The following is a 25,236-nucleotide window of genomic DNA, read 5'->3' as shown; positions in this document are numbered from 1 at the left end:
CCTATGTCGAAGACAGAGCTATGGCACATGAGATTGGGCTATGTTAGTGAAAGGGGCCAGGTCAAATTAAGGAAATAAAATATGCTAGATGGTGGCAAGTTCGAAAAGTTGGAGTTTTGTGAACCTTGTGTATTTGGTAAAACCTATAAAGTGAAGTTCAATAAAGGCAAACAAAGAATACACGAATCCCTTAATTACATTCATGCTGATCTTTGAGGGTCTACAAGAAACCCTCACGCTCATGTGCAAGGTATTTCTATCCATAGTTGATGATTATTCTAGAAAGTTAGGGATATTCACTTAGAAGACTAAGGATGAAACTTTTGAGAATTTTAAAAGTTGGAAGACTCTGGTCGAAAATCAGACTAGCAGGAAGGTCAAGAGATTGAGGATCGATAATGGCCTTTAGTTTTGCAATGAAGCTTTCAACAACTATCGTGCTATGTTTGGCATTGCTAGGCACAAGACTATAACAAGTACTCCTCAGCAAAGTGGTTTGGATGAAAGATTGAATTGAATATCCTGGAAAGGGTTAAATGCATGTTTGTTAGTGCCGAATTGAAGAAGGTGTTTTAGGCTGAGGTTCTTGTGATTGTAGCATGCCTGATAAATAGGTGTCCCTTGAGTGCTTTGGGGATGAAGGAACCTGAAGAAGTTTGGTAGAGTAATCTACCAAATCTCTACAAAGTTAGAGTATTTGGTTGTATAGCCTATGCTCACATTAGGCAAGACAAAGTCGAACCTAGAGCTTTAAGATGCATGTTCCTTGGGTATCCTGGGGGAGTTAAAGTCTATAGGTTGTGGTACCTAGAACCAGAACACATAAGGTGTATCACAAGTCGTGATGTGGTTTTCAATGAAGCAGAAATGGCTTTCAAGAAAGCTAATGATGCTGGTCAAAATGAAAAGATCTCTGAAGACGAGGTGGAACATGAAAAGTTTCATGTTGAGGTGAAGCATATTTGTGTTGAATTGCATAATGAAGATGAAGTCAAAGAATAGGAACAAGGTGATGATGAAGATGAGGAGACTGATAATGATTACTTATTGGCAAGGGACAGGGAGAGAAGAGTCATCAAGCTACCTCAGAGACTTGGTTATGAAGATCTCATAACATTTCCCTTAATCTCTGCAAGTGAGATTCTTTATGAAGAACCCATAAACTACAAGAAATCTATGAGGAGTGAAAATAAGACTAAATGGATGAAAGCCATGGATGATGAGATGAATTATCTTCATGATAATAACACTTGTGAGCTGATCGAGAAACTTGCAGAGGCCATGTTAGTCAGTTGTAAATGGATTTTCAAGATTAAGGAAGGAAATGAGTGATGTTGAAAAGATTATTTTTCAGAAAGAAAGACTTAACTTCAATGATGTGTTCTCACCTGTTGTAAAGCATATATCCATTAGAATGTTGTTAGCCATGATGGCATAGTTCGACCTAGAACTTGAACAGATGTATGCGAATACCGCTTTCCTGTATGGTGATTTAGATGAAACAATCTTGATGAGGCAACTTGAAGAGTATGCAGAAAGAGGCAAGGATGATTATATGTGCAAACTGAATAGGTCGTTATATGGCCTGAAACAATCTCCTCGACAATGGAATAAGAGATTTGATAAGTTCATGGCACACATAAGTTTCACTAGAAACCAGCTCGACCATTGTGTTTACTCAAGATATCGACCTAGATGTTCACTTATTATTTTGTTGCTTTATGTGGATGACATCCTTATAGCAAGCAATAATGTCGAGGATGTAATATATGAAGGTGGATGTTGAACTTGACAAGGAGTTCAAAATGAAGGATCTGGGAGCTTCCACCATGATTCTTGGGATTCACATCTGGACAGATAGAAAGTAGTCAAGATTATGTTAATCTTAAGAGACATACCTAGGGAAGATTCTCGACAAATTTGGTTTGTCGAATTCAAAGCATGTGGTAACACCAACAAATCTTCAAATCAAGCTGAGTACGATTCAAACTCCAAGTACTGAAGTCGAAAGAGCGTATATGAATAACATTCCTTATTCTAGTATAATAAGTTCTTTTATGTATGTTATGGTCTCTACGAGGCCAGACATAGCGTACAAAATTAGCCTTGTAAATAGGTATAGGGCCAATCCTGTGAAGGCACATTGGCAAGCTTTAAAGTGGACTCTGAGGTACATAAAAGGATTTTGGAGTTGGGTCCTGGTTTATGATGGAGCCTCGAGTGATGACAAATTCAAAATCGAGAGACTTGTCAGCTCTGACTATGCAGGATGTATGGATTCTAGAAAATTTCTTTCTAATTATGTTTTCACTATGCCTGGTACAACAATTAGTTAGAAAGCTTCACTTTAGAAGGTTGTAGCCTTATCAACCCCTGAAGATGAATACACTGCCCTTATTGAAACTGTGAAATAAGCATTGTGGCTTGAAGGGTTTTCTAAGGTACTAAAACTTCAAGGCCAAGTTATCACTGTTAAATGTGATAGTCAAAGTGTCATACATCTGTCGAAGAATTCAACCTATCATGAGAGAACCAATCACATTGACGTTAGGTTGCATTTCATCAGGTAGAAACTTGAGAAAAGAGAAGTGAAAATGCTGAAGGTTTCGACTAAAAGTGATGTTGATGATATAATCACCAAGTCATTGTCGAGTAGCAAGTTCTTTCACTATATACAATTGATAAAGTTGCATGATGATAGCTAGCTTGTTTCGTTGATGTAGTGGAGTTTTTTCCAAGGTGGAGATTTGTAGTATTTGGATCGAACTCTAGTCTCGACAATGGTAGCTTCATGGTTCAACTGAGTTGTGCATGTTGTAGTCGAAGTCTGTTCTAGCATGTAGTAGTCGAAATTGTTTTATGTAATTTGTTATGTAGTAGTTGTGTATGCCATGTGTGAGAGTTATCATCATACATAACAGACATATGCACGTCGTCTATAAATAGGTTGCTCTCTCAGGTTGTTGATAGAGGGTGTTGGTTATTATTCACTTGTAATCTGTTAACCCTAACTGAAAAAGTGAATAGAAAAATCGTTATAACCAACTATCTCTTCTTCTTCTCTCTTTTCGTGAATTGAACCGTTTTCTTGATTATTCAAGAACTCCCTCTTTCTCATATATTTACTATGTTTGGCATCGTTTGTCATGACACGGATAATATGAAAAACATAATTCCAATTTTTTAAAATTTTATTTTCTACCTAATTTTTCTAGTTTAATCCTAAATTCGTCTTAATATAATTCTAGAATCCACCGTTAATGTATATTTATTTCCTTACTCAATGCCTCATAAATCTATCTACATTTTCTTTAGATGATTTGATCGTGTATTTTCATCTCCTTACTCAATACCTCTTCAATCCACCAACCAATGCTTGGATGAGTTGATTCACAACAACAACTGAATATTAGAAACAAATCATTATAACCACCAACCAACACGTGAATAAGATGTAGGTTCAGATGAACACCAAGAATAATCTGCTACGATCATACTTGTGATATATTGTTTTAGTTTTCTCTGATGATAATGTAATCTACATCTGTTATTTGTTGTTTCACTAATCATCTACATTATTTACAATTGATTTTAAATTACTTGTTTCAAACTATTTTGTTGCAAAATTATCTAAGTGCATTTTTGCATTTATTAATGTTGATTATTAAAACGGTGTTATTTTAATTAATGATATTGCCTTTGATCTTGATAAGATTAAAGAAATAATAGATTGATTAGTTCTACATTTACTCTCGACTTTAAAGGATTTTTAGGCATCGCCTAATTCTACACCCATCACTACGCCTCTCTTGCACCTTCACTCACAAATCTATTGTGTTCCACGAAAGTATCATGAGGTATCGAGGAAGATTCAACATTTATAATATTAATGAAAAAATGAGAGGAATTTTGATCTTCACGCTGTCAAATTCTAAAATCTCTATTGTTGAGACTAATGCCTCTAATGTTGTAATAAATGTTGTGTTGTTAGAAGGGGCACTTTTTGGATTTCTTTTGTAAGAGTCTGTGAGGTGTGCAATGTCACTTAATTTGTAAAGAAATGACATCAACGTCTTATTGGGGACACTTCCTCATATTTACTGATAAGAAACATTTTAAATTTTGTTGATACAAATCATTCCAAACACCAAAACAACATGAATGGGCCTCAAATTTACAAGGATTTAATTTTGAATTGTTCTACAAATCAAGAAAAACATACCAAGTGGCAGATGCTCTCAAACGCATGCACTTGGAGGAGGATGTCATTTGTTGTCTTTTTCATCACAAGTCCCAACACTTACTACAAGGCTCAAGTAATGTTACAACAAAGATAAATAAGGTCAAGATACATTATCAAAATGCAAAGTAGACCCCCACATGTAACATATTTTTTATTTACATAAGGTTTATTGTATTTCAAAAACACGATTTAATTGCCAAATATTTTTTAGTTACATCATGTCATTCTTAATGAGTATCATTACACACCCATTGTCGTCTCTTTGGTGTTCACCCAACATTAACCATAACTTTGTCTCGTTTCTCTAGCTTGATATTTAGATGGATGTGAAAAATTTGGTTCAAACTTATTCAGTTCGTCAACAAAAATAATACATGTTAAGCAAACAAGGGTATTACAACCTCTTGAAATTCAAACACATGTATGTGAAGATTTATCAATGGATTTCATAACATATTTACCCTTTTTTCAAGTACACTATTACTTAGGTGATATGTGACCGCATCACAAAGTTTATGCACTTTATTGCTTTACCAATAAAGGTTTCCTCTTTTGATTTGGATTCTAGATTCTCGGTTGAGTTACGCCTTCTAAGTTGAATTCCAAAGTACTTCATCTCAGACTAAAATCCTTTCTTCCTCAGTTCTTTTTAGAGGGAATTTTTTTTAACGAAAAGAACAACCTTGAAGTACAACATAACATATCATCCTTAGAATGATGGGTAGACTGAGATAGTTAACCAAAGCTTGGAATCCTATCTTTGGTGTTTCACCAACGATCATCCTTATCAAAGGTGTAGACCATTTTACCATTCTCCTTATTGAAACTAAACTATACAATAGATAATAATTTCTTAACACATTGAAAGATAATTTAAAAACAAAAAATGAAAGGAAATGGAAGACTAAACTAACAAAAAATAAAATAAAAGATTGTATAGTGATATATTGGTAAGAGCACCCAAATAGGGTAGTTTATGTCCTTCGTTTGGCGCCCTCCTCATGAGATATCATCAATGGCATAGTGTTTACGTGACTCGGGGGTTCGCCCTAAGGGGAAGATGTGGATAATACCGTTTATCTATCCCCTAGATGTGTGTGCGAGGTCAAACCATGACTCCGTAAGAAATAGATAGTCAACAACCTCCCTCAATCAAGGGGAAATAGTTACCACTTCTTCGGAGTTTATGAATTCTAGGCCCACACATCTTTATAAATAGCTTAACCTTAGGGTTTGGGGAGAGATCATAACTTACCCAGAATAACGTATAAACACATAGTTTCTCACCTCACATGAGCTGACTTTATCATCACCATAAACACCACAAAACAGAGTCTCTGTTGTGGACAAGCTCCCACCACCAGAAAACTATTAAGACCTATGCTCATCCCTACTAGCTTAGAGGTATCATGCACTCTTGTACTTTTTGACAAGTACATTAATGCCTACCATGAGACCTTAGTAAAACTAACCTAGGTCACACCCTTCGTTACTATAATCACTTTGATACTTAAACCTCCACTCCTAGACCTAAATTTGCATCGCCCATGCTAGAAGACACAAAGGTAGTAATGATGTCGACGCTCTGACGAAGATGCGTGTTGTCATCGACACACTACATCGCCAGAATCAAAGCCTGAAGAAAAACACCCTTAGCATCCAACAATTCCAACAAAAGACTAACCTCCACTACTTAGATGTTGTAGGTTTGGACAATTAATCCACTGATATTTCCGAGAATATGATCAAATGACCCTTTCTTTATTGTTATAGGATGGAGATATGTCATTTCGCCACTTCTCCATATCAAACAACCATTCTCAAAGGAAGACGACATGTTTAATGAAAAGGGTGACACATCTAATAAACAGACACCCAAGTTAGAAACACAGGCGATCAAAGAGGCGTTATGGGCTCAACTCAGGTCCCTTGTCTCTGTCTCGTCCCTTACAAATCCTTTTAAAATATACCAATACATCTATTTTTATAAAAATATATTCATTATTTAATATGAAATAACACAATCATATGGAGACCAATCTATAAATTGTATTACTTAACGACCTTTCGATTCATTTACCAAATAGTGCTATGTTGTGATAAAAAAAATTAAGACTAAATCTTCTTAAATTTTTTTAAAGGGACTAAAAACAAAATTTAAAATATTTATAGATATCAAAAACATATTTAATTAAAAAATATTATCTATCCATATCAATTTTTTTAAAAAATAAATAGACATGACAATGTCTGGGTGAATGTTTACTTAAAATGATGTAAAAAATATGTAGGAGATCAAAATTTGCCAAATTTAAAAATAAATAAATAATTAAAACCCATATTTATGGAGATTAGCTATTTAATAACCCTTTAATTTGTAATTGAAAGTAAAGTTTCACAGATTTTATTTATCTTTAACGGAAAAAGTTGCTCCCAATTAATTGAATTGAGTTCAACTCAACACATAACACTAACACCGTGTGTGTGGCGCAAATACACTACTACGTGGCAACATTGTTACCGTTACATTTCCCTCCATTCCAAAAACATCTACCTTACGCCGTAAGCGCAAATCAAATCAATTCACACTTCCCACCACCTAATAAAACAACGTACAACTCCCAGCGCACGTTAGACACAACCCCAACTCATATGAAAAATACAACACTAAAAGCGCGCTCAGTACTCTTCTTCCAATCCAATGCGATTAACTTCTTCAATGGGATTCGGGTCGGGTTCTCTAATGTGGTTCCGAAAGGGTATTCGGATCCACGATAACCCGGCACTCGATTATGCTTCCCGAGGATCTTCTCATCTTTATCCTCTTTTCATTATTGACCCGCATTACATGAAACCCGACCCGAATGCTTTCTCGCCCGGTTCTTCTCTAGCGGGTCTCAACCGTATCAATTTCTTGCTTCAAAGCCTTACCGACCTTGATCTTAACCTCAAGAAGCTTGGTTCTCGATTGTTGATACTTAAGGGTGATCCTCACGAGGTTCTCATTCGATGCTTGAAAGAGGTAATGAAAAAAATTCAAATGTCGATGTTATCATAACTTTTTGTTGTTGTTGTTGTTGCTGCATTGTGGAAGTTAATTCAGAGATTATTCGTGTGAAAAATCACTTTTTTAAACTAAAACTCGGTTTTAGTGGTTTTAACTGAGCGTTTGTGCTTTTGAACTTAATTAGAATGTAAAGTTAATGATTTTTGTTTTGATTAAGATCAAAAGCTGTTTTTTAGTTGCTTTTGGAAGAAAAAAAAACTTTAATGAGTATGGTATATAAGTGAGGGAAAAAAAGTGATTTTTATTATTATAGACAAACATGATTTTGAATGAAGTTGTTCTTAAGTTCAGTTCATATTAAAGTAATTTGTATTTGGACATCTAACATCTCTAGAGTAATCACAGAGCAAATTTGACATGAAACTTAGTTTATATTTGGTTTAGCTCTTGAAATAGTCAATAGCATTTTGAAATGATTTTGAGGCGTCTGGTTCATTTAAAATAGAATTGATTTTGCCTCCAAAATTAATTATACTTTAAACTTTTTACAATTTATTGTTCAACTCAACTTTGCTTAAAAATTCACTCAAAATAATATAAAAAAAATATATCAGAAAAAAAATTGATTTTGACATGTTTGTTTTCTCAATAAAAAAATTGATTTTGCTTATTCTAACTGAAGTTAGGATTTGTAGCTTTTGACTTAACGTCATTTTTACACTGAATTTTTTGTTCAAATCACTTTACATTCAACTCACTTTTAATCCGAATCAATTCTACATAATAAATTCACTCTGAATCAATTCTCGTCACCGCGGAACCCGACACGCATAGAAGTGCAATTTGTTTTATATCAATTCTAAACCATGACAAAATCACTTTTATCCCGAGTAAAAAGAAAACAGAAAGTTTACTCTCTCAAACAGCCATTAATGTAGTACTTTTTTGGAATATATACAAAAGTTGTGGTAGTTAATTCTGTTAGTTATTTTGGTTGATACAGTGGAACATTGGAAAATTATGCTTTGAGTATGACACTGATCCATATTATCAAGCTCTGGATATTAAAATCAAGGTAATTAGTTGTTGATGGTTACTTTAAATTCACTATATGATGTGGGTATGATGGGAGTTTTATGAGTTGAAGGCATTTTAAATTTTGTTTTGTTATTACAGGACTATGCCCTTAAGGCAGGGATTGAGGTTTTCTCTCCTGTAAGCCACACACTTTTTGATCCATCAGATATTATACAGAAGGTGAGTTTGAAGCTTGAAGAGATTAATCTTCAATTTAACTATTAATGAGTTTTTGTCATTTATATTTGTTTGTACCAATTAATTGTGTACCGCTGATTTTCATAGGTCTTGTTTTGTTGTTATTTTTGTTCTGATTCCATTAAATGATCAAATTTTGATATTCTTGTGCAAATGCCAAACAGAATGGAGGGAAGCCGCCGCTTAGTTATCAATCATTTGTCAAGCTTGCGGGGGAGCCGCCATCTCCACTCTCGACCAAGTATTCTTCACTTCCTCCGGTTGGCCATCTTGGAAGTTGCGAGATTTCTGAAGTTCCATCTGTCAAAGATCTTGGATACGAAGATGCTAAACTGGTGTGCATATTGCATATTATATTTTAATATTATAACTAATGAGAGATGTTCAAATAGGCTTCTAAAAAGCCTCGACCTTGTCTATTTAAATAGTAGTCTGGTGTGACCTGAGCCGGACGTAGCGTAGTCCTTAGGTCTCTGTCGGTCAGTCTGACCCATTCTCATTTCTAATTTTAATAATTCTTTAGGAGCACCTAATGAGAGAAGTTAATTTCAGGGGGAGTTCTCTCCTTTCATAGGAGGTGAATCGGAAGCGTTGAAGAGATTGGAAAAATGCATGAAAGACAAGGTAATTTAAACATTCTAGTATCAAAATATGAAAGGTTGTAAGCTCCATTTTCACAGCTCACAATTTAAATTCATTAGTGTATACACATAAAATTGATGTTTCTTGCTGAAAGATCAACAACTGCATGTAATATAAGATACTGTTTTAGCTTTTCTTTCTTTTGTATATTTTGTAACATGCCTTATTTCTTATTTATGATTTCAGAAATGGGTGGCAAATTTTGAGAAACCTAAGGGCAATCCATCTGCATTTCTTAAGCCAGAAACCACTATTTTATCACCTTACTTGAAAGTAACTCCAAAACCGTATTCAAACATTTTGCACAACATGTCCCTTTTGCTTGATTGAACTACTAACCCTAATCGAACTTGGGGTCTTTTCTATATTTCTTACTTGTTGTCGATCTCCTTGGCAGTTTGGTTGTCTCTCTTCCAGATATTTCTACCAATGCATTCAAGATGTATATAAAAGTTTGCCAAAACATACGTCACCTCCTGTTTCTCTTCTAGGACAGGTCAGGTTATCTCCAAAAATTAGTGCAGTATTATTTTTTGAGTCCTTTTAGGAAACTAAAAATGTTGTTTTGTTGACATTCGCAGTTGTTGTGGCGAGAGTTCTTTTACACAGCAGCTTTCGGGACTCCAAATTTTGATAGGATGAAAGGCAATAGGATATGCAAGCAGGTGAGACAACAATCAACGGTTACTAATATAGTATATTAATAACCTATTTTAAGTTTTGATTCAAAGAAGGAATCGCAAAGCTTAGTAAAGAAATAGACGTTGTGCGTGTTTGCAAAAATACAGAAGCCACGTTCACACTGTACTTTGTTCAAACTCTGTTTCTAGCATTGGGATGCATGATTGTCATTCCTTTTTGCGAAACCAAACATGCTTGTTATCTTTTGGAATTAGGAGCATTCAGCCTACACTACTTATTGACTAAACTTTTTAATAGTACATTAGCACAAATACTTTGGCATCCAAACATTTAATATCACTACTAGCTAGCTATGTGGTTAATCATTATCAATGTTGTTTTGAAGTTTGTTATTGTATTTTATAGATTCCTTGGAAGGATGATGATAAACTTCTGGAGGCTTGGAGAGATTCTAAGACAGGGTTTCCATGGATTGATGCTATCATGGTCCAGGTTTGGGTTTTGACATCCTTTTCCAAATAAAGCAATTATAAATGGGGTTATTGATTTGAAAATTTCATGCCTCAAATCAAATACACTATGATGCTTTTATCAGCTTTCTCGTTTTGAAAAAACATTTGAAACAATTTTTCTGTTGTAGCTACGCCAATGGGGCTGGATGCATCATTTGGCACGACATTCTGTTGCTTGTTTTCTAACTCGAGGGGATCTGGTATATGATATTGATACTTTCGAGCATACATCCAACTTTTTATTTACTCCGTTTTCTATAACAATGTTTTTTGTTTTGATTATGACAGTTTGTTCATTGGGAAAAAGGACGTGATGTCTTTGAGAGGCTTCTGATTGATTCAGATTGGGCCATTAATAACGGAAACTGGATGTGGCTCTCATGTTCATCTTTCTTCTATCAGGTAAGAACTAGTTCTGAGTTTTCAGTACAAAGTGATCAATTATTTTGTTTCAGAGGTTGAATCCTGAATTTTCCACTGACACTTATCACATGTTTTGTCTATGTTGATCAGTATAATCGTATTTATTCCCCGACCACATTTGGTAAGAAGTATGACCCTAATGGTGACTTTATTAGGCATTTTCTCCCAGTCTTAAAAGGTAATTTTAATTTTAAGTTCATTTTATCATCTTCTATTATCTAGTAAATTCTCTATGACAAGATGTTAGAACTTAGAATTGAATGTGTGTGAGCAGATATGCCGAAGGCGTACATCTATGAACCATGGACTGCTCCTCCAAGCATCCAGACCAAAGCAAATTGCATAATTGGAAAAGATTACCCAATGCCAGGTCAGTTCTGTCATTTAGTGTTAGAATAGTATACTCTGTAGCAGACACCTCCGAACAAAGGCATGTCCGGTAATCTACATGTGTTAGTATCCGACACGACAAATGTGATTGATTATGTTCAATTTATTCATTTTTTTCAAATTATTATTGGTGTGGATGTGTCAGTGTTGGATGTGTGTCTAGTGTCCGTGTTGTGTTAGTGCTTACTAAATTCGCCTCTAAATTAAAAAGACAATCTTAAAAGAACTCAATGATTGATCACGAAGTTCAGTCAATTGTGTCTGCATTTCCGACAACAAAGATGTTGATGTACTTTTCTATTATGCAATAAATTTTGTTAAAATACTACTAGTCAATGTTCAAAGGGCAGATGCTTTCTGCTTCAGTCACACTGCTACGCCGAGCATCTATTCACTTATCAGCAAATATGAACCATATTCAACATCTAGTTTAACTATATTTCTCATTGGTTTTCAAAAGCGTCATGTATAATCTGCTTTGTTGCATCATATCTCATCCATTACTGTTGACTACAGTTTGTATTTCTGGTGGAAAGTCAGTTACCGTATGGAGCTTCGTGTATTTGAAGATTTATTTATTTGGATTAAGTGCTGCATGGGAGGAGCATTAGGTTCTCTTGAGAGAGTTGTATTTCTCTGATTTATCTATTGCTAAGATTTCTTTCTTCTTGGCTGTTTCTTATCCTTGTTTCAGTTGTTTCTCACGACTCTGCAAGTAAAGAGTGCAAAAGGAAAATGGGCGAGACATATGCATTGAATAAAGCACTGAATGGTTTGGTTAGTGAAGATGATCTGAAAACCTTGAGGAGGAAATTGGACGAAGGTGAAGAACCAGAAACAAAAGCTAAAAGATCCAGGCAACTGCTAATTGGCTGAGGGAAAGTTTTACTGACTTTTTCATCTATCATACTTTAAGGTGTAGTTTATGCAAGTTTGCAACATTGCTTTACATTTTCATGACATTTTGTATATCAGGCATGTACATAATGTAGTGCATATTAATATTACTAGCAGCTCTTGTCATCTAAGGTAAGTCTTATATCATGAAAATATTTTCTCAATCTTGTAATGTAGTGCATTCCTTATTCAAGATAACTATACCTTAGAAAATTATGCTTTTTTTCATTCATTGTTATATCATTAATGATGAAGTACTGGACATTTTGGTAGTAGAAATATACATTAATTAAAATTTGTTTTAAATTGTGTTTTTAGTGGTAGTTCATAATCTCGAGAGGCGATTAACTCTTTGGTAATTCATACAATAGAAAAGAATGCTTATTAGTGAAAAATAATATTTTTTTTTCGGAGTAATTTGTTAGAAATGAAATACTCGTGGATAAGTGGAGTTTGTGTTGATCTTGTAGGGCGCTAAGTACATACAATAATAAGAAGGAATACAAATATATTAACAATGTAGAATTTTATAGGCCACAATATTTTGATTAATAGAACTACTTTTTGTCTAAACCATTAGAATATGAGATTTCTTAATGCATTTTATATATTTCTGTTAAAAAATTAATTAAAATTTTATATAAATCGAGATTAGAATCGTGAACGAATTATTATTTTTTTATAATATTTTAAGCACTCTCAAATCGTCTTAGAGTTTTTACGTATGAATATCCAAGATAATTCAACTTATACTCGAATTTGTATAAGACTGATGAAAACTCGAATGTATGAAAGAAGAAATTCAAAAAGATTTGTGAAAAGAAAAACTTTTCTAATGTATTTTTCTAAACCCGGAATGCTTAACTTATATGCCAAAGTGATGTTGTTTCACAAGGTTGCGGTCCTTAATGAAACACACACTTTCAATAATATTTTTGCTAAACTTTGTACTATTTCGCTTACAACAACACTTTTTAAAAATTGTATTGTTTTGCCTACAACAATAATTTTTAAAAAATATACTGTTTCACATTCTACAACACTTCACAAAATATTAGTTATTTTTTAATTCAAAATAAGTACTTCCTACTAAAACACTTCTTAAGTGTTTCCCATTTATACATTAAAAAAATTAACATTTACTTTCATATTTATTTGTCATTTTGAAACACACTCAGAACTATTAAGGTTTTAATGGTGATGCACTGACAATGTAAAATAGTTTTACACTGTCATCCAATAAGAATATATCATTTTGTCATGTCATAGCAGTATTTTAAGATTTTCAGTCTGACTTGGCGGGATGCATGGTCGTTATTGGTTGATAGTGTAAAATAAATTTACAGTGCATCACCCCTTTTCTAATTATTAATTGTTTATAATTTAGAACAATTCTCCACTTGTTCTAATAATGATAAAACCAATTTTAAAAAAAAAAGAAGATAAATAAAGAATGTTAATATAGCTAAAGTTGAAACTTGATAGTCCATTGTCTCCTATCACTAACCCTTAGAGACAAAATTGTACTGGAGATGCAAAAGTATGTCACATATGTAGGATGAATTAGACACCGGGAAGATAAAGTTAGAAAGTCATCCTAATTTATTTTGTAATCTTGTATGCATCACAATTTATATATATATATATATATATATATATATATATATATATATATATATATATATATATATATATATATATATATATATATATATATATATATATATATATATATATATATATATATATATATATATATATACGTGGAGGTTCTTTTATCGTAACAATTATGCAGGTTTATGTGGAAAATACCGAAAATATAATATTTATTTAAAAAAAAAATTGACTCATACCAAAAATTTAAAAATTTCCGAAAATTTAAAAATTCCCGAAATGCGGTAGCACTTCAGACCTCTACCGAAAATTTGTAAAATTTCTGATATATTTTTTTCGGAAATTCTAAATTCACAGTAATTGTGTCTTTGTTGCGGTAAAAAAAAATCAAAAATTTTCAATAAAAATTTGTAAATTTTCAATTTTTTTGGAATTTATAGAAAGTAATAACAGTAAAATTGTTCTAAATTGGGGTGTCAGGTATAAGTGTGGGGGTGACAAGTTGAAATCTCGACTAGTCCCTTCGTCCCAAAATAATTGTCGCATTTGAAGAAAATGTTTATTCTAAAATATTTGTCATTTTAGCTTTCCAATACAATTTTAACTTTTATCCTCCAATTATACTCTCTAACTAATATTTTTAATTTATTATTTTATAAACTTTCAAATATATAGTTGATAAAGATAGTTTGGTAAAATCATTATTTTCTCTTTTATTTATTAAATATTTTAAATATGTGTGAAAGTGGATTTTTTTAAATAACAACATTTCAATTAAATTTCTAAAATAACCATTATTTAAAAATATTTATTAAAATAACCACTTTTCCAAAATCATCTAACATATGCGCTAGGTGCATTGGCGCATCCAATAAAAATATTATTCATTGGCGTCACTTCATGTGTAGGCGCCATATGCAATGACGCGTGCATAGTCCACTCTATGTGTGCGCCAATGCATGTGCCTATTGCTCCACCACTCCTATAAATACACAGTATTAGCCTCCCATAATTTTTTACACGTCTTTTTACTATCTCATTTCATTTTCTTTCATTCTCCTTCTATTTTCTTTAAAATGTCTTCATATTCATATATGCGTCTTTATATTCACAAGAGAAATATCGATTTAATTTTTTCAGCAGTGCAACCTCCGATGAAGATCCGACTTTGGAATGTAGATGCGTTCGAACATCTGAACATGACCTTGAACAGTTGGTTAGATGGAGGAATTACAGATGATGAAAGGATCAGAAGAATTCAATGACTTGATACGACGTTCCACCAAGGTATTAATTTAAAATATCTTAAACAATATTATTCAAGTATAACATTAAACGAAAAATCTACCAAGTATGAAAAGATAATTAAAGTTCGTTGTTATATTATTATTTTATTTGGTAATTTTTTATTTCTTGAAAGTACTGGTAATATGGTAAATATTATGTATTTGCCGTTGTTACGAAACATAAATAAAGTAGGCATATATAACGGGGGTTCAACTGATTTGTCCAATCTATATAGTTCGTTGTGTAAAAATGCAACAAAAAAAATACTTGTACATCTTATTCTTACGCTTATTTGCTATAAGCATGAGGTTGGTCAAGAGTGTCGTCACTCGCCCCGGTCAACGAGAAGGCGCAACAAAGTAAGTCTATCTTAAATCTTCTAATTTGTTAGACTTTATACTACAATCGACTATAACTAATATATTTTCAATATTTTTGATCTAGGTGGTCAATTAAGGGGATGAACTATAACAGGTGTCCCAACACACACTGTAATAGTCTATAACAATCTTTTATACCATATTGGACTAGACGATGTATTACCACTAAACAACTCTACTTTTGATTTTAAAAAATTATCTCATTAGATATCCTCTAATCATGTCAAATTCTTATAGAGTTTATCTAGAGGTCGTATCTGGGTCTTGACCATCAGGTTAACCATGATGATACTGTAGTTTGGACAACAAAAACATCAATCATCCGGTTCACTACCGTGGAGATGCACCAGAGTGACTGTGTGAAGCTGCAGTTCGACATTCAACAACAAATTCCAGAACCTCCGACGTGTTTGAGAGATTGACATCAACAAAGAGTCGATGTGCAATTGGATTATTCCGATTGGAGAGACTTCGCAAAAGAGATGTGTCGTCATTGGAGGAATCGACGACAACACATTTTAAATGAACCAATGATACATGATGCTAGACCAACTCAACATTATATGACATGGTTTATGTTGGTTACAACACCACAATTTGTAACTGAGCCAAGGTATTTGATTGATCCACGCAAACGAGCTTCATCATCATACGCCAAACAACAAATCCCCGCCCAAGAACAATGTCAACCCACCCAAACCCAACGACCAACCTCACACCATCACCCTACCGTACACACCCAACCATCAAACACCCAACCTCACAACCAATTCGTGCCACACATCCAAACTCAAAACCAGGAACCAAACCCTAACCACCAACAACCATACACAACCACCACATTTGTCTATAGCCCAGATGATTCATATGATTCAATCTCATGCCATCATAGCCCCCCACTTATGAACATCCAAACATCTCATCGCCACAACACATAACCAAAGTATGTGTCAATTACATTGACTTTGACTTTACCTGCATGCATACGCCAATGATATTGACACCTATATTCAATGATACCATGCGCCAGTTAGACTGACGCATATTTTAGAGATGTGCATGAAACATGAAAATTATATTGTAGATAATTTGAAATAATGAGTATTTTGAAAATTAAATTGAAAATTTTAGTTATTTAAAAAAAATCGTAAAAGTGTAAATATGACATTTATTTTGAGACAACTCGAGTAAAATTGTGAAAAAATTAAAATAGAGTGGCACGAGCGAGTCTCTGTCACGTGTGAAGTCAATTCCCTTGTTGCCACTACCGAGTGACCCATTTCCATTTCCATTTTCGCTGAGTTCATTCAGTTTTCCGTTAAATCATCAAAATCGAGAGAAAGAAACAGAAACCTAACGGGGCGTGACCTGAGATCATACTAAAACACATCAATCACCATGTTACGGAGACTCATCTCTTCACAACTCAAAACCCTAACTTCTTCTTCGTCTCCTCTCCGATCTCCTTCTCCCGCCGTCGCCGTTTCTTTGCTCTCCTGCCACTTCTCCACCCAATCCGGTACTCTCTCGCTCCGCATTTCGTTTCTCATTAGCTGATTCGTAATTTTGATTGTTACGATTTCTTTTTTCTTGCAGATGACAGTACTGTTGTTAAAAAGAAGGTTGAGGATATAGTGCCGATTGCTACTGGTCATGAACGTGAGGAGCTTCAGGCTCAGATTGAGGTATTCATCTCTCTTAATGTGTGTTTGGTTTTACTGTAACAATAATTGATTTTAGTTAAAAGGAGTTTTGTTTGGTTTCACGATTCAACTATTCAGAATTGATTATGGATGTGTAGAATTGATTTTGACATTTTGGTTGCTTTCCAGTAAAATTGATTATGCTTTTCAGAATTGATTCTACTTGAAGATAGGATTTGTAGCTTTTCAGTCTAAATTGGGATTTTTACACTGAAATTTATAGTTCAACTCAATTTTGCAAGAATTTATCCAAACATAAATCACTTTACCTTCAATTCACTTTTAGCCGAAACCAATTTTATATAATCAATTCACTCAAAATCTATTTTCTTTCCCGCATAACCAAACACACTCAAATGCTAGTTTGATTTAGCGTTTGCAATTGAATCCTCGCATCTAGATGTCACTTCAACTTGACTTTTAGGAAGCTACATAGTCAGGTGTACAGCTGCAATTCGTAACACTGGCTAAGTGCATGTTTGGTCTTACAATGGATTTGTCAAAATCACGGTTTGCCACCATGGTTTTGCAGAAGCAAAAAGCTTAGTGTATGTCTGGTTTCATGTTTGGAGCACTCAAAATTGATTATGGACGTGTAAAATTGCTTTTAACATGTTTGGTTGTTCTTGAGTAGAATTGATTATGCTTTCAAGAATTGATTCTACTTGAAGTTAAAATTTGTAGCTTTTAAGTCTAAACATGATTTTTATACTGAAATTTATTGTTCAACTCACTTTTGCAGCAATTTATCCAAACATAAATAACTTTACTTTCAACTCACTTTTAACCAGAATCATTTTTACATAATCAATTCACTTAAAATCAATTTTTTTCACCGTAGAACTAAACATAAGCTTATGTAAAATCACGGCTGTTCACCGTAATTCTGGCAAACCCACCATAACTCCACCATAACTCCAAACATGCACAAAGTTTCAAGTTAAAATCAATTCTTGAGGCAAAGTAAATTCTAATCAAGATTCTCAAAACATACCAACAAAATGATTTTTAAGTTTTTTAGAATCACTTTTGATTCTCTCAAAAGTGAATCCAAACATGTATTTAGTATTTTTTAGGGTAAAGTATGAAATCTCTGTTTTTTTTAACTGTTAGCTTATCATGTGTTCATAGCCTAAAATCAAAATACTGAAGAAAGAGCTATTGAATCTTGATTGAAGTTTTATTCTTTGTACGTAGGCTTAGAAACGTAATATATAGTTGGTGCTTTCTGCATTTGAAGGATGATTATGCTTTTGTTTTTCATATGTATTTTTGTTTTTGTTAGGGTAGGGATATTCTTGAAATCGACCACCCTGAAGGTCCTTTCGGCACCAAGGTTAGTGTAACTCTGTTATTGCTTATCGTTTCTGCTTGTATCTATTGTAATGTGGAATTTCCTATGAAGCAAAACACTGACTCTACAGACTAGTAATAATTTGAGAAAATGGAAGTAATTGAATGAAACCGAATGTGTCAGTGTCTGACACCGACCCATGTCACACACCATACACGCCTTCAATCTACAACATCGGTGCTATACAAATCATTTTTGTTCAGTGAGAGGAAAACTTAGAGAATCACATAGCATTGGTTAGAACTCTTTTTCTCATTAAATGTATTTTTGGTTTTATGAATGATGTTCTATACTTTATTATTTTTAAAACAGTGAGAAGTGCTACCAAGTACCAACATTCTCTTTGACACTTTCTTTTCAACACCCTTTCTGTTATTGGTTTAAATTTATGTGAACCACACATAAATTCATAGAACCCTCGGTGGATTTCAGTCAATAGTGAAGAGAGTGTTGGTAGAACTCCTCTTTTTTTATTGCATATCCTGTTCTGGTTTTGTCCATGTGCCATAATTATTATTTTTATGAATTTGAAAGTAAGGAAAACTTGCAATGTGTTGTTTTGTGTTATAATTCTTCTGGTTAATGTGTTTCTTTCTCTGCACTACCAGAGCAAGCTTGTTGTAACTGCTGCTGGTATTTAAAGTTATTTATCCGAAAATGTTTAGATGTTAGTATGACCAGGCTTTTTATTGTATGAAACTGATGTATGAAACTGATGTATGAAAGTCATAAACATGATCATTAAAGGCAGAGTGTGGTTCTGCTGCTTTAAGTGTAAATTACATATTGGAAGCCACCTCATTTTTAAGCTAGTTATATAAATCATTTAGTTCACTAAATGATAATCCTTAGTTTTCACATGATTTTAGGCTATATTAACTTATTAAATCATGGTTTCTTTTAATTCTCCTGCAGTATTTTCACTCATTTGGGTTTTGTTCTTACCATTAAATTATTAGCTTCTACGTTTTTCCCTTATTTAAATTTAGTCCCTAGACTCTATTTGTTAAAGTTTGGTCTCAAATGTCCACTAAAATTTGGTCCCTGTTTTTACATATTGAGGTGATGGTACTAGGTAATCTTTTCAATCACTTCATCAAGATATTGTTGATTTGTTGGTCCCTATTTTCCATTAAGAATTGGTTTCTGTAATTTTCACATATTGAGGTATTAGTCCCTATTTTCAATTAAGAATTAGTCCTTGTAGCCTTCCCTTTTTACTTACTAAGATATTGGTCCCTTGGTAACCAAAACCCAAGTTAATCAAATTTGATTAGCTGTAGTTTTTAAGTGTTCGTCAAGATGTTCATACATTTCTATTTTGATACACTCGTAATTGAATTTCAAAATGTTATATATATTTATAAGAGCAACCTATCTATTTAAGTTTTATTTAATTTATATGCTTTATGAACTAAATAACAGCTAGGAAGCTTGAAAGCAATGATGCATATATTTCATCATTTACATTTTGAGTCCAATGATTCTTTGTAAATTCAGTTAGCTATTTTCTTACAACCGTTAACTATTAAATCACTAACACCTTTACTTGTTTCTATGCTAGTCCTAGTGTTTATTGTTCTTTCTCTCCCCCCAAATGGTTCATTCAGATTTTCATTTCCGTAATATTAGAAGATAAAGATAATGGTTCTGAATATATTTCTTCTATCTAATTTAGTTGTTTATTTTGTTTAATAGGAAGCACCGGCTGTTGTGAAATCTTACTACGATAAAAGGATAGTTGGATGTCCAGGTGGTGAAGGCGGTGAGTTCCAGAGTATTCTTTGTTTTTCTTAATGTATATTGTGTGCTAACTTCTTTTGGAGGTTATGAAAAATGATAGAATTTTGGTTATAGCGTTGAGGAGGTGAACAAACTGTTTTGATTGCAGAGGATGAGCATGATGTTGTCTGGTTTTGGCTGGAGAAAGACAAACCTCATGAATGTCCTGTGTGTGCACAGTATTTTGTGGTGAGTTGAAAATCTTTTACTCTTATTGCATTATTTTCTGGTAAGTTTAGTTAGATAGGTGTGGAGTTGAATTCCAAGATATGCACCTACATAGTTTAAAATTGCCTCTTTGTGCTTGCACGTGCACACATTAGTTGTCAAGGACTATTGTTTGTTATTGATCACAATAATGAGGCTTCTCATACAAGATGTTTTTAGTTCCTTTAGCTTTAAATGTTTCCAAATCTCGATGCCTTAGTTTTAAATATGATTATATGGTGTTGTTGCATGTTCTGGTGTTCTTAGCTGTTTCAGTTTGCTGTAGGATAATTCCTATTTTTGCAAGAAAGCGAAATTAGTTAGCATGGAAGTTAGAGCCTCTCAATCTTTTCAAAACACTGTTTGACCTAGGTCACCATTCAGAATCCAGATATTGGTTTAAATTCTCTTGAACCCATGTTTCATCTTCATGACAGCAAATGAAAAGTGAAACAGCAAAGGGTTGTTGTCAGCGTCAATTTTTTATTAGCTGCAGGTCATCTTTGGGCCAAATCATTTTATTTTAGTTCTCAACAAGTTCCTGAATCATCAATTAACATCCTATGGAGTAGTTCAAAACTACTGGAATTTGAGTTTTTATTATTTTTGTTTTTGATTTTTGTCATCAATGCTTGAATGCACCTACAAGCTGGTGGCTGGTTTGAAACACCATATAGCATATGCCTACATTTAAGGTACTCTATGTTGCCAATTTTTATTGAAATGGCTGCAAAGAAATTGATTGAGTCTAAATAGTAGGAGTGCATAGGTTTGTTTAAAACTGTCGCGCATGTGTCCAGTTTTTCATGAATGAATTATGATAGTTAGAACAAACTAAAACTAAATTCTGGTAAACTATTTGGAGTATTTTTGGATAATCAAATTTACAGAATGAAGCTAACTATGAATCTCTATATTTACTTGACAGCTCGAAGTGGTAGGACCTGGTGGACCGCCTTATGGACACGGTGATGATCATCATCACTAATTGCATCCTTCAATTATCCTGGAATAAATTCTGGAAAGATGAAGACATTGTTTTATTTAGCATACACTCTGGCCTTTCTAAATCCTGAGGCCAATGTCTAGTTTTGATGTTGTTACTTTCTGTGTTGTTGCAACTTTTGACATAAAAAGTTGTGGTGTTGCAACTTTTGATATTAAAAGCTTCTTTTGATTATTTTATAACAGGATGTTCATTCTCCTGAACCATTAGTTCTGTCAAATTATGTGTTGTGCGGCATGAAACAATTGATCTAAACTATTAGGCTTTGTTTTGAAAGTGTGGAGGGGAAGCGAGGGGGAGAACTTCGGAAAAAAAAAGGAATGATAGACTGAAAAGAATAGAATTTAACTAGGCGAGTTTGGGGGATTTATAAATCTCTCTAATTTTGGAGAATTAAAAAATTGTATTGGTCAAAGGATTTTTGAAGATTTAGATAAATTCTTCAAATATAATTTATGTTATAGTATTTTAAAAATTAAAAATATGTTAATTATAATTTTTTTTTTATCATTCTATATAATTAAAAAAAAAATCTATATATTTTTAAAATATCGGTTTTTGAAGTCCTTTTTTTTCTTCTCTTTTTCAAGTTCGTAAATAAATCTTAATAAAGCCTTAAAGTTTTACTGATGAAATACTATTTTATTTAAAGAATATTAATGATGTTTATGAAACAAACAATAATGTCCTACACATATGCATTATTTCCTTAAAACATAAAGAGAATTTCTTAATGCATCATAGATATTTCTTCGTCATCATGCAAAATTATTTAAATGTTTTTAGTTTTTGGATATGCATTTTTGGACACATTTATTTTTAAATAAATGTTAAAATATTTCAGAGATGTATTTTTGGAACAATTCCTATATTCAATACAACTAATTCAGAAACCATTTATATTTGAATTACACCGGAGATACATATTCGTGGATATTTTGGAGATATATTTTTGAAATAAAAAAAATTATTAATCTGTGTTTAATGCTATGTGTTTAGACGAAATATAACGTACGATCAAAAATAAATAAAAATAAGAGACTACTACTGTGTGTGTGTCGAAAATAAAATAGCTATACATGTCGAAAATATCGTACAATCGAGATCTAAAATATAGTAAGACTGTCAAAATAAAGTACAAACTATAATACTACAACAAAATAATAAGAGGCTACTACTGCGTGTCTGACAACTTCTCATCTACACTTAGGAAAGACATCTTCAATATGATCTAATTGAGTTTGCTTCTCTTCTAGTATCGGCTTGACCATAGGTACCTGGAGCATCTAAAACCTGTTGGCTTTGCTCCCACCAAACGAATTCGTGCTGAGCAACCATGCCATGCCTCAGTCTGTCATGTCTATCAACCATTATGCCTGTAAGATAAAGCAAGGCATACCATTAGTGCAGACGCAAAAGCAAGAAAATAAAAAAATATATACTGCAGGAAATTCCGGAGATGCATCTCCAAAAACATTCAGGTAACTAAAACATTGAAATATTCCGAAGATGCATCTCCGAAAGCACTAGAGAACTAATACATTTAAATATTTCAGAGATGCATCTCCGGAATTTTCTGCAGTATATGAAACGCTGAACAATTCTGGAGATGCATCTCCAAAATGTTCTGCAACTCATAAGTTGCGTCAATAGCGAATGTACCACATGCAATTGAAAAAAATATATTTTGATCATCATTTTCAGCCAACAAACAATTTATACACTATGTCTAAACTATGTTACACATGATTTGTACACATTTCTACCCCTAATAATTGATTTCTACTAATTTATATTAAAACTCAAATATTTATCGAAAACTCGAAAAACTTACATGAAATTGATGGTTTTGATTAAGTTGAATAATGTTACAGATGAAGTTTGATGTTCCCTTGAGTTTCCTTGAATCTTGTTTGATGAAATTTGATTTGGTGTATAGTAGTGTATGGAGAGAGTTTGAAGTTGTGGTTGAAGAAATGTGAAATGAGAGAAGAGTCTGACGCGACTCTTATGCTCAAAAATATTCGGAAGATATATTATGGAGATGCATCTCCGAAATATTTTGATGTTACCTTACATTTGAGTGCGTCCGGAGATATATCTCCAAAAACAGGAGGCATTTGTGAAAATTTTACATGATACGGTAGAAATAGTTAGGATGTCATAAGAAACTCTCAGACTAAATGTCATGTCACATTCAAGCCTCTCGTGTGAATATCTTTGTAATATTTAGCAATACTCTTTTTTTTATATGTGGAACATTCATTTGCCTATTCAACGTGTAACTTTAGAAAATATGATGATTTTGAGTTGAATTTATATGAAAATTATATATATATATATATATATATATATATATATATATATATATATATATATATATATATATATATATATATATATATATATATATATATATATATTATAGTGTATTATATTTTTCTTATTTATCAGTGTATCTTTTGAATATAATTTGAATTCTATTTATAGGACATATGTAATGAATGAGAAATCAATATGGAATTCACTCATTTATGAACATCTACAATTATGTCATTTATAACACTTCCCCTTCGATGTCCATCAACAATATGTATCATTAAAATCTTACTAGTAAAAACTCAGTGAAAAAATCATAGGAAAGGAAAAAGAGTACAACATTCTTGGTAAGAGAACTGTCTTGATACTAATCAAAACAAATTATTACAAATAAGGAAGGAAATTATTTGAGATGTTCGTTTAAGATATGTCTCGTTAAAATCTTACTTGAAAAAACCCAGTGAAAAAAAATCTAGTGAAGGAAAACGAGTACAATATCCTTTTATGATAAATTCATTTCTCCCCCACAGCTGAACGATCGTTTCTTCGATGACGAAGACCAATCTTTTATACTAGTTGGCTTAAAGTTCTATTTGCGAGAGACTTTGAGAAAATGTCTAGAAGGATATCACATGAAGTAAGTCGTTGTATGCTTATATCACCACTTTTCTGAAGATCATGAGTGAAAAAAAACTTTGCAGAAATATATTTTGTTTGGTCTCTTTTAATGTAACTATTTTTTAACAGAGTGATGCATGCAGTATTATATTCGTATATGATTGTTGTAAATATTTTTCCAAAAGCCAAACCACGAACTTTTTGTGTCTGTTGAATTAGGGATCTCAACCAAATGCATTCTCAACTTGCCTCATGTTGTGCGTAAAATTTCTTCATGATTAAACGAAGTTGTTGCTATGGTCTGTTTCACATGTCTCCATGAAGTAGTTGTACCATCATAAATAAATAAACAAATGATTTGTTTGTGATCTATCATTATGAAGGCCTAACAAGTAAGATGCATCTGCATGACGTGTTAATTCTAATTTGGGTACTTTGGGATAAAACAAACTCATGCCTATTTATCCATAAGATAACGAAGTATATGTTTAACTTCGTTCTAATGTCTCAGTGTAGGTGAAGAACTATATATTGCTAATCGAGTAATAGAAAATGATATATCGTAGTCTGTATAATTAGCAAGATAGACCAATGCTTAAATTACACTTAGATATGATACTCCAGGATCAATTATATTTTCATCATCTTCTTGAGGTCTAAAAGAATATCCTACACATCCAATGATCTAACATCACCGGGGTACACGACATACAGGATTTGTCCATATACGAACGTTTTAAAACATTTTCTATATAATGTTCTTAATGTAGAAATATTCTACTGTCCAAATACTCAATTTATAAACTTAGACATAACTTTGTCTTTTCTATGTCCTTATCTCAGACTATTTCTTTAAGAGATTTATAGTTTTTGGAATCTCTTCAGGAGTTCCAAAATTTTATGACATCCACATAGACAACTATTATAGAAAACTA

General features: G+C 32.9%; 2 protein-coding genes across 4 annotated transcripts; both read left to right on the top strand.

The window, feature by feature from the left end:
• Positions 1-6,854: 6,854 nt before the first annotated feature.
• LOC127107617 ((6-4)DNA photolyase) lies at positions 6,855-12,263 on the top strand. 3 transcript variants are annotated; one of them, XM_051044912.1, is made up of 14 exons: positions 6,856-7,265; positions 8,254-8,325; positions 8,427-8,507; positions 8,690-8,860; positions 9,078-9,149; positions 9,354-9,440; positions 9,565-9,663; positions 9,749-9,832; positions 10,215-10,301; positions 10,450-10,521; positions 10,610-10,723; positions 10,835-10,922; positions 11,019-11,114; positions 11,829-12,263. In XM_051044912.1, exons 1-14 carry the CDS (start codon positions 6,945-6,947, stop codon positions 12,008-12,010), a joined length of 1,626 nt encoding a protein of 541 aa, XP_050900869.1. In that variant the 5' UTR covers positions 6,856-6,944; the 3' UTR covers positions 12,011-12,263. The 3 variants fall into 3 exon arrangements, with proteins under 3 accessions (XP_050900870.1, XP_050900871.1, XP_050900869.1); XM_051044913.1 differs by lacking the exon at positions 9,354-9,440 and having other exon boundaries at positions 6,855-7,265; XM_051044914.1 differs by lacking the exon at positions 9,565-9,663 and having other exon boundaries at positions 6,855-7,265.
• Positions 12,264-16,529: 4,266 nt separating this feature from the next.
• On the top strand, positions 16,530-21,567 carry LOC127107616 (cytochrome c oxidase subunit 5b-2, mitochondrial). The gene is made up of 6 exons (XM_051044911.1): positions 16,530-16,831; positions 16,909-16,997; positions 18,301-18,351; positions 20,068-20,134; positions 20,261-20,340; positions 21,287-21,567. The coding sequence occupies exons 1-6, from the start codon at positions 16,711-16,713 to the stop codon at positions 21,344-21,346; spliced, it is 468 nt and encodes a 155-aa protein (XP_050900868.1). The 5' UTR covers positions 16,530-16,710; the 3' UTR covers positions 21,347-21,567.
• The last annotated feature ends 3,669 nt before the right edge of the window (positions 21,568-25,236 follow it).

Source organism: Lathyrus oleraceus, chromosome 7, assembly GCF_024323335.1.
Source record: "Lathyrus oleraceus cultivar Zhongwan6 chromosome 7, CAAS_Psat_ZW6_1.0, whole genome shotgun sequence".
Classification (NCBI taxonomy): domain Eukaryota; kingdom Viridiplantae; phylum Streptophyta; class Magnoliopsida; order Fabales; family Fabaceae; genus Lathyrus; species Lathyrus oleraceus.
Note: the sequence above shows the minus strand (reverse complement) of the source record. Positions and strands in the feature narration are given on the sequence as shown.